The following is a 10,429-nucleotide window of genomic DNA, read 5'->3' on the forward strand; positions in this document are numbered from 1 at the left end:
GCCAAGTGCAATAGATGTCAAATGACACTGCTTTTCTGAAATAAAGATTATACACCAAATCTAAATTCCTTCAAAGGAAACCCTGGACTCATTAGAAGGGTGTCAAAATTACAACTGATCCACTTTGAAGGAAAAGCTAATCTTATTTCTATCTTATCTGCATTCTGAGATGTAATTGTGCAAACGTCTAGGTATGAGCTCTCATGCTGAACATACACTTTGAGTATGGCAGGCTTGATCTTCCTTCCCCATCTCATCAGCAGCTCAGCCCCAAATCAGTTTCTAACTATCCTTTACCATTACTTTGTGAAGACAAAAACCAGCACAGGGCCAACACAGCAATAAGTACCCTAGCACAATTCTTGGCCTTTGCACAGTGTTTTTCAGCCTAATGATTTATAAGAGCTTTCTGCAAGGAAGCAAGCAGACACTTACACCTGAGGTTGCATTTCTCAGTCAAAGAAATTCGCAAGTAGTTGTGCTGACGCCCAAAGCTGTCCGTCAAAAAAGCAGAGAAGGGTGCAGCATGTTCCAGGAGAAAGCGTCCTCTTACTGAGCTTTGCAATTCCTGTAAGGAAAACAAGCACGTGCTAAATATTTCAATAGTTAACACCACTACCAAAGTGTTGCATAAATATTAACTTTGAACTCAACTGATAATTATTATTCTATTTTTCCCCACAAAGACAGCAGAACAAGGAAAACCCATGACTTGTCTTTATGGTCAAAACTAGCCATTCAGTGATTAATTTTCACACTCTGCTTAATTCCTTGGAACTGTACTACTATTTTCCCTGTGCAATTTAAGATACAGCCACTTTGCCACAGGTGTTTCGGGCCTTTTTGTCACAGGTACTTCGGGTTTTTTGTGCAGAATAGGAGGTGGCTTATTTCAATTGCCTGTGTCTTAACTTGCCAGAATCAACAATCCAAAATCACCAAATCACATTACAGCGCTCAGAAAAATGAAATCATATAAAAGGGTCCCTGCACCTCAGCACAAGGGAACTAAAAGTTGATGTTGTCGCCAGTGAATGTTGTCTCCCGTGACTTCAACAAGGTTTTTTACACTGTCTCCCATAATATCCTCATAGGTAAGCTCAGGAAGCGCAGGTTAGATGGGTGGACAGTGAGGTGGATTGAGAACTGGGTGGATGGCAGAGCTCAGAGGGTTGTGACTGGTGGTGTGGACTCTAGTCGGAGGCCTGTAGCAAGCAGCATTCCCCCCCAGGAGTCAGTACTAGGCCCAGTCTTGTTTGACATATTCATCAATGACTTGGATGAGGGGACAGCGTACCTTCAGCAAGTTTGCTGATGATACAAAACCGGGACATGTGGCTGATACACCAGAAGGCTGTGCTGCCATTCAGTGAGACCTGGACAAGTTGGAGTTGGGCAGAGAAGAAGCTACGTTCAACAACGACAAGTCTGGGGTTCTGCACCTCAGGAGGAAAAACACCCTGCACCTAAAAGGTCAGGGGTTCCCTTGCTGGAAAGCAGCTCTGTGGAGAAAGACCTGGGAGTCCTGGTGAACTTAACCATGAGCCAGTAATGTGCTGTCATGGCCAAGATGGCCAATGGTGTCCTGGGGTGCATTAAGAAGAGTGCAGCTAGTAGGTCAAGGAAGGCTATCCTCCCCCTATTCTACCCTTGTGAGGCCCCATCTGGGCTCCCCAGTTCAAGAAAGATAAGGAACTACTGGAGAGAGTCCAGCGGAGGGCTACAAAGATGCTTAAGGGACTGAAGCATCTCTCTTACGAGGAAAGGCTGACTGACCTGGGTCTGTTTAACATGCTTATAAATATCTAAAGGATTGGTGTCAAGAGGATGGGGCCAGAATCTTTTTAGTGGTACCCAGTGAAAGGACAAGGGGCAATGCATACAAACTGGAGCACAGGAAGTTCCACCTGAACATGAGGAAAAACATCTTTACAGAGAGCATGACAAAGCACTGGAATAGGCTGCCCAGAGAGATTGTGGGATCTCCTTCTCTGGAGATATTAAACACCCACTTGGACACCTTCCTGTGCAACCTGCTCTAGGAGAATCTGCTGTAGCAGGGTTATTTGACTAGATGACCTCCAGAGGTCTCTTCCAACCTTGACCAATCTGTGATTCCACGATGAAATCTGCATCTCTGCTTGTGTCCCTACCAACTTGCATGTGCAACACAAAACGTCTTGTTAATATCAAAACCAAATAATTGCTGTGTACAATTAAAGTTCACATCTATTTTGAGAACATTTCTGACATGATCTTCTTGCCCAAATCCATAGAACTGAATACCTCCAAAAGGCTTGTCTCAGATAAAAATGATAAATAATCTAGGGAAAGGTGTAACTGGAAATTTATCATCCCGAATACTCTACCTGTTCAAGTTTGCATAAAAAGATCCAGAATTTTAACAATGTCTTTATTAGCTGCCATGAGTGAATATCAAAAGTGATTTCTACTTAAAAATTGTACACACAATGTAACATATTCTAAAGCTACACAGTTTTTGGGAAGTACTGAGTATTTGCCCTGCAAAATGAGTACCAAACACTTTAGGTATCAAATGAAATACGCCAAATCAGGAGCTGCTACTGGAAACAAATACAGTTGAAGTTCATAGGAAGCATCTTTAAAATATCACTACCGTGAGCACCAGAACACTGTAGTTTATAACAAGGTCTATATGCATGTTACATCTCCTTTTCTACACCTGTAAAGCACAGCTAAAACCACTCTGCTGCTTTGGGAAAATATTTCAATATCTTCAGTGAAACACACAGTAACTGAACCAATTCTTATCATGGTACTACAGAAAAGCAAAAGTTCACCAACATACTTTAATTAGCTGGCATACACTCAGTTGAGACATTACATACAAACGCCCACAAACAGTGTTATCCAAACTCTGCCTAGTCTAGTGTCTTTTCATCTACAAGATCATAGTTAAATTAACATTTTATAGGAAATTAATTTAAGAACTCTGGCAGAGGCCAGCTGAATAATATTAAGAAATAAAACAGAATCAGAATAATTAAAGGAAATGCCTTCACTGTGGCTTTGTTAGTTAACCACATGCACATACTTAACCAGCTAAGAAAGCTGGAAGAAAGGTAAAGGAATCCTGTATGCACAGTGAACTTCATCTCCAGTGAAAGAGCACATACAAAACCATTTCTGGACACGCAGTGTTCACCAAGTTAAAGTGAGAGAGGGAAAAAAAAATCAGCTGCAGAATTGTATGTCAAGTCAAAATCATGCTTACTAGTCCTGATAGGCTGCAGCAGGCAAAGGATTAAATAAAATTTTTGACATAAAAATTCAAGATGTAGAATGAGGAGCTGGAAAAAATGACACATTTGCCAGTACTGAAACTACTTAACTGAGGAATAGTCATGAATTGCAATGAGTGAAAAACAGACCTGTGATACCTCCACACATACTAAAATTGGCATGTATGGGATGGTGCAAAGGGACTCTATGATCCTGTGGGTCTTTTTCCAACCTAGTGATTCTGTGACCACACAGAAACACACATAACCTCAGCCGTCATCCCCCCCCCCGGCTCTGGTGATCACTTAATCACTATAGGACTTAATCCTGCATAGTATTTTGAAACAGCCCTTGCAAGAAGCCTGGAAATGGTCAGCTAAAATGTTGAACAACTCAGATATGCTTCCCCAAAAGAAGAAGAAAAAAAAAGAATTTTATTCTGAAAGCATATGTAAGAAAGATTTGGGGTAGGTGGAAAACTGAGAGGGCACCCTCAATGACCGGATCAGCCAGACAGCAAAGGTTATCTGGGGAGAGGCCCAGCTTTTCCCATCAGCAGCTGCAGAAATTTTGATTCCAGCTGTGCTAACACTACAGCTGTTGAAAAGCTTACAAGCAGAAGCAGTCTTTCTTGCCAGGAAGTATTTCTGCTAGCTTTTAAACAATCTGCTACACTTCTTGTTCCAAACAGTTTTGTGGTTAGATAAGATGATCTCCAAGAACATCACTGGTTAGTGGTTGGGGGTGGGAGTGGTAGAGAAGGTAAAGGAGACACAAAGCGGCCATTTAAAAGCACAGAAAGCATCTGCTTATTCCTGATAAACCAGCAGTACTAATTTCCATGTAACTGCTTTCCTGCCAGAAGGAAGCAATCTCTTTCAGTTTCAGTTTCGTGGCAGTGGCCACAACAGCAGAGGGATGAGGGGAACACCTCGAGCCCTCCCCAGAGCCAGCCTGCCCTCCCTGCAGCAGCACAGGGGCCAGTTGCAACCCCTCTGCAGCAACGCATGCTCCCTACACTTACACACATTCTTCCACCTCCCTCTTCTCCAATGTGCACAGGCAGAATGAGTCATCCAGTTTTTAATCATCCTGCATAGCACTAGTTTCCCCAAGAAATCCCAGTTTGGGAGCTTGCTTTGGTGGAAATGCTGGCTCTGTTGCACTTGTGAGAGTTTCTCAGCACACAAGGCAAATTAAGTCGAAGAGCCCAACTAAATATCCAAACTTCATTTCTACTTCTTCCCCAGTTAGAAAACTCAGCCCTGAACAGACCAAATCTGGTGATATTTTAAATACTGCCAAATTCAAAAAACCCCACAACACAAGAATTTTTTTCCTGAAAACTGCATTGCTTTCTGTCCTGGTTGAATTTCTGACCGTCTCCTTCCTATTATTTTGAAGTATTCACATTTGAGAGGGAAAGCACTCCCCCATGGTTATAAATATTATTTTAGCCCTTCTTGTATGAGCACTCCTCTCCTGTTTCTTTCTCAATAACTCATTGCCCCTTTCTCACTGTCAGGTCTCCTTACCCACTCCACTCGAAGACAGAAGAGTTTGAACATCCTGCCTCCCCATTTTAGAGCGTGCATAACAGGAAGGGAAAGAAGTGAAAAGTTGCTCCCTGACAAAAAGGAGGGAAGAGACAGAGACTTTAGTGATTGTATGTAATAGATACCAAAGCTGTATACTCTCAAGGACGATAACATACTTAAAGTAATTTCCTCTTTCCAGGAATGAGCCATCATTGGAGTGGGACGCAGGAGAACGGTTCTGCTCCTGGTCTGCAATCCACCTGCACAGTTCTTACAGGCAAGGAAGCTAAAGTAAGAGGACTTACTGGAGCAGTAATACTGTCTTTCATTAATGACTCTAAAGTGAACTGTCAAGAATGGGCACTCAGCAGGCAGTTAGCATCAATAGCATCAACTTTAGGAAACAACTAGATTTTGCGCTCTTGCTGTAAAATAGCGTGTGTCGTCATAGGGAAAAGAAAAGTTTTCCAGAGCTACTACAGCTTCTTTCCAATGACTTCTTGTGGCGTAGAGAGATGGGTTTGTCTGGGAGGGAAGAATGACCTGAGATGGAATTTTTAAGCTGTTTATTCTTTTTCTGTCCAGTCTGATGTCAGCGAGGAGGAATTAGGAGACACCCATGAGAAGTTCAGTAGAATTAGCTTGAGCTTCAGTGGGAGTGGATCCTGTATTACCAAAACTGCCACTGCACCCAGCGCTGCATTCCACTCATTTTTATCAGTTCCACAGGCAAGGACAAACATCAGAGATGGAAAATCAGCTGCCTTCCTGGTAACTCATGGCATCCTCTCAGGTAGTTGTATAAGTGGAATTTTCCAAAGGAAGAGAATAGGGTGAGTTTGGACCTTGTCACTTGCAGCCTATGTGAGAGCTATCACAGCAAGCAGAAAGCAAAAGCTGCCTGCTACTATTCTCAGGCTACACAGAAAGGGTTATTCAGTTCCACGAAGTTGGAAAAGAGGAGTGGTTGTCGGTATTTTAACACATCAATGCTCAACCACATAACTTTTTCACTCAAAAGGGATGGTTATAATCCTCAAGTCCCCACTCCCCTCTCTCCACAGCTGACAGGAGACACTTCTGAACATCAGAAGAGTATGTCCCATCACACAGCGTGCTTCATCTGATCTGTGGAAAAAATAAAATTAAAAAAAAAAAATCACTCTCAGGGCTGTCAATCCCATGTTCTATACCAGTACTGAAAGAATGAGAGCTTAAAAGACTATACCTAGCAGCTACATTTTGACAAGCTGTCAACCCTTCAGACCTGCCAATTTACCTGTGCCTTCCAGGAGAACACAGCAAAATTGGAAGCTGTCACCAAAGGTATTAATAACCATCAGGAACACCACAAACTGACAGATACTGTAAAGGTTCAGTTAAACACAAGGGAGAATAGAGCTCTTATGTATTTATCCAGATTAGGATTGAGTACTGTACTTGCTTTACCCTTCTACCTTCACCATATCCACAGTGATTTGTGCACTATGAAACAGCAAGGCTTGCAAACACTTCTGCACAGGCCTCAGGGACCCCACAACCTGTGTACATATGACACATTAGCACTGCTCCTGCACCTACTGGCTCCTTCAGGCCCTGGAGTCTTTTCACGTTGGTGCACTAGTGCTCCATCTCAGTGTAGTACTGCTGCACTAGCATCATGGACACAACTCAGCAAAAGCCCTTCTGTTTCCTGCCTCAAGGTGACAAACCACCCTTGTTCAACCTGGGAATTAGACAACCACAAAGGCTGAAATGGGTCTAAGCAGGTCAAGTGCCAGAATGAGGTCTGAGCTGAGAAGTCCAAGTCAAATGTTTTTCTGAGTTCTCCACAGCTGCTGCCCAACACTTGACCCCAAGCAGCATGCCACAGTTCGGGTTACTAGCACAGAGTGTGCTGCTTGGAGACTTTGATCAGCTACCCACAAAATGGAGCTCCAGGACACAGAGTTTCAGACGTGACTGGCCAAGAACAGAGGCCATTCGAGGTTTTTCCTAGACAAGCTAGGCTCTCCCCTTCATTGCAGTGGTGAAGACTTCATTGAGGCCACAGAAAATTTCAGGTGGTTATGTTTGAAATACAGGATCCACAGGAACAGATGGAGGAAGCTGAAAGGGAACTTTGTACCAGAATGTCAAAGACCTTTACTGGAAGTGATAAATCTGAAAAAAAAAGCTAATTTCCTCAATGTTATTGTGCGCAAGCCTCACTACCTTAAGAGTCCTCTCATTTTCCTCCTTTGTTCCAAAAACCCAGGAATTTTGCATGTAAATTTCCAACTTACAATAAACACACACACAAAAAGTACAAATTGCTTTTTTTACTGTACTGGAACATACACAATTTTGTAGCAGAAATATGTAAGCCTACTTTTTTTTATTCAGTAATAAAATTCGTACATGTATCCTCATGTGCACAAGACAACAGGTGGCTTCCCTTTGTTAACTATCAATTAGTGAAGAAATCCTTGTATACAACGAACCATGAAAATGCCTCTTTCAGAGTGTCTGTTGCTACCTGCCCTTATCTAGTCTTGGAAAAAAAACTCTGGGCACACATCCAAGACTGATAACTATATCTTAATGGGTAGATGAGGTGTTCAGGGACATGGTTTCGGGGCAGATAGGAATGGTTGATCCAAGAGGTCTTTTCCAACCTGGTGATTCTATGATCTTAAATACTAACATACAAACAGGCTCAAACGTGTGTAGTAACCAGTCTACTAGTAGCCTGATCAAGTTCTGGGTTTTATTTGTAAACAATTTAGGATCAGCTCCCCAGGTATATCGCATTTCACCTTCAAAGCTGACATAAACTTTTATAGCCTCAGATTTGACCAGTCAGGTTATCTGGTCAATAAAATCTCACTTCTACTTCACACAAATTCAAGAGTTTCTGCTGGAGGGTGTGACTACCGAACATTCATATAAGACGTTATTACAGATAGCAGATACGGGACACTGAGACAGCACGGACTCAGACTGAACATAAGCTCACCACACAACACCAGTACAACAGCAGTACCAACCCCACTGTTTATAACCTAGTCCAAAGACTTGGGACGGATGGATTTGGATGCAACCTTTCAGTTGTCTCCTGAAGCTCCCAAGTTACAGTCCTTTCTTCCACAGCTGGAAGGACCATTTTAAAAGGCGATGAAGTACAAACAGCACAGCATTTCTCCCCTTTGCATGCCCTGCGCCTAACTAAAATCTCATAAACTAAACAGAAATCATGAAACATCTTCAGTTCCAACCCAGAAGACAGTAGAGCTGTATTCACAATTGTTTTGAATGTCTGAACACCCAAACCCCACATTTCACTGCCCCCTACTGCCGTTACGCTAGTTGCTCCTCTCTACACATGAATCCCCAGAGACACCAAGAACAGAAATAAGCAATGGGTGTGTTATCACTGTACAACTGTACAGTTGTTGGCACTGTCTTTGCTTTTGCATTGGCTTGCTTCTCAGGCCCCACAGGGTGTTGGTGTGTGCCCCATTGTACTTGACACAGTTATTATGCCACAAACAAATCACCCACATCATTTTTCTAGCCACAATGGCTTTCATCCCCTAAGGGCGCAGGGCTTTCAGAGGTAGATGTTGTAACTCAGCCCTCTCACAAGTATTCCTCAATGTATGTTAGAACTGCTCGATTAATAGAAAATAGTTAAATTCTGGTCAGAATTATTTTTATTAAAAAGTACTTGGTTTAGAAAAAAACAAAAGATGCTCAATAACCTTTCGAGATTCCTGAGCCAAGTAAGCATTCAATATGGCAACACAAAAATCCATATGACTTTCTGTAAATAAGTAAGCGGTAGCGAATGCATTGAATTCTGGTGACATAAAGACTGTCACCAGTAGCTTTAACTTATTTTCTGCTTGTTAAAGCCAGTCATGCAATTGCAAGTAAATCAATAAGTCATGTCCCAGCTGGGATTCCTCTGAGTGTCATGCCCTATATCTATCAGACAGTTACAGAACCTGTGCCTGCCTGTGCATCTTTTCCTCTTGCATTTGGACGCAAAGAGACCAAATCTATCTGGGGGATCGAACATTGAACTAGGAGGAGCTAGATCTGGACAACACCTGTGCTGATTTCATGCCAGTGACAAAACAAACAGACTCACTGCCAAGGTTGCATGACTGCTCCAAGCACAACCACTGTAAGCTGCCAAGCCACTCAATTTTGACCCAGGCAGAACAAATGCCATTGTGCAATCTGTTCTTTCACTGGGAAGGAACACAGAAATGGCTCAGTCCAAGAGACCAAATGTCCTATTTACTTACAAGAGGGCTGGGGAGGAACAGTTTACAAAGCCGTGTAATGATAGGACTAAGGGCAATGGGTACAAAATGGAGAGGGACAGATTTAGACTAGACATAAAGAGGAACCCGCTCACGACGGAGGCGGTGAGGCACTGGAACAGGTTGTCCAGGGAAGCTGTGGCTGCCCCATCCCTGCAGGTGTTCAAGGCCAGGTTGGACAAGGCTTGGAGCAGCCTGGTCTGGTGGGAGGTGTCCCTGTCCACGGCAGGGGGGTGGAACTAGATGATCGTTAAGGCCCCTTCCAACCCAGACTATTCTATGAGTCTATTCCATGATTACTTTTGAAGCAAGGGTGACACTTCGAGAAAGTAAGGACACAAAAGTGTATATCTTAATGCGTTTTGCTGACTGTCCCGCACCACATAATCATTTCCACCACCTGCAAATCACCTGTCGGGCTGAGACAGGTTACAAAATCACGTATTTCTGCTAGAGGCAGCGTTTCGGCGCCGTCCAGCCCAGCGGACCCCACAATGACGGCGGCAGCCGAACTCTCGCACTGCGGCTCCCCTCGGGAACCCCACCGGGCGAAGCTCGGGCTACCACCAGCGCCCCTCCGCGAACTACGTCCTCCTTCATTCTAAGCGCAAGGCACCGGCGGGGGACTCCAGAATCCCGAACCCTCGTGGGCGGCGACACCCGCGTCCTCCCTTCGCGCCCCCCCACCCTCGACCCCGAGCCGCCTCGCGCCCTCCGCGTCGCACCCCTCCGCGCGCCGCCTCACCTGAGCCGCGGCGGAGGGAGCCCGCGCCGGCGCCCCGGTACTGCACGCGCGGAGCGGGGCTGCCCCCAGCGCCCCCCGCAGGAGCGCGGAGCCGCCGCGACGCCCCCAGCCCGCGGCCGCCATGGGGCTGGCCGGCACCCAGCCCGAGGGGGGTCACACGGAGGAGGGCGGGGCGTGTGTGTGGGGGGGTGGTGAGGGAGGCAGCCAATCAGAGCGGCCCCGGCCGCCGCGGTCCACGACGGGAGTTGTATTCCATTCCCTCACTCCCTCCTTCGTGTAGGGGCAGCGGCCTGGGGGCGAGGGTGTCCGCACAAGGAATGGCTGCAGCCATGGTCCTGCCTCTGTCTTCAGCAGAATATGTAAAACATTGCCAGAAGATGGGCTTGGGAACTAAATGGGACACAGTGGGTCTTAGTGTGGAGAAGAGAAAGCTCCAAGGAGACCTTACAGCAACCTTCCAGTATCTGAAGGGCCTACAATAAAGCTGGGGAGGGACTGTTTACAAAGGCTTATGGTAATAGGACTAGGGGCAATGGGTATAAACTGGAGAGCGGCAGATTTAGACTAGT

The 10,429-nt window shown here is 45.0% G+C and overlaps 1 protein-coding gene across 3 annotated transcripts in view; it reads right to left on the reverse strand.

The window, feature by feature from the left end:
- The window catches only part of MOCS1 (molybdenum cofactor synthesis 1), a 29,671-nt gene extending 19,688 nt beyond the window's left edge, over positions 1 to 9,983 (reverse strand). For 2 of the 3 annotated variants that reach the window (XM_069852549.1, XM_069852551.1), the window contains exons 1-2: positions 5,108 to 5,146; positions 436 to 568 (exon numbers count right to left, since the gene is read on the reverse strand). In XM_069852549.1, the coding sequence (XP_069708650.1) occupies positions 436 to 568; positions 5,108 to 5,131 (157 nt within the window). In that variant the 5' untranslated portion in view covers positions 5,132 to 5,146. Of the gene's footprint in view, positions 1 to 435; positions 569 to 5,107; positions 5,147 to 9,860 lie in introns of those variants that run through there. The other variant, XM_069852548.1, reaches the window with a different exon arrangement.
- Between the last annotated feature and the right edge of the window lie 446 nt (positions 9,984 to 10,429).

The sequence above is a fragment of the Phaenicophaeus curvirostris genome, chromosome 2 (assembly GCF_032191515.1).
Source record: "Phaenicophaeus curvirostris isolate KB17595 chromosome 2, BPBGC_Pcur_1.0, whole genome shotgun sequence".
Classification (NCBI taxonomy): Eukaryota; Metazoa; Chordata; class Aves; order Cuculiformes; family Cuculidae; genus Phaenicophaeus; species Phaenicophaeus curvirostris.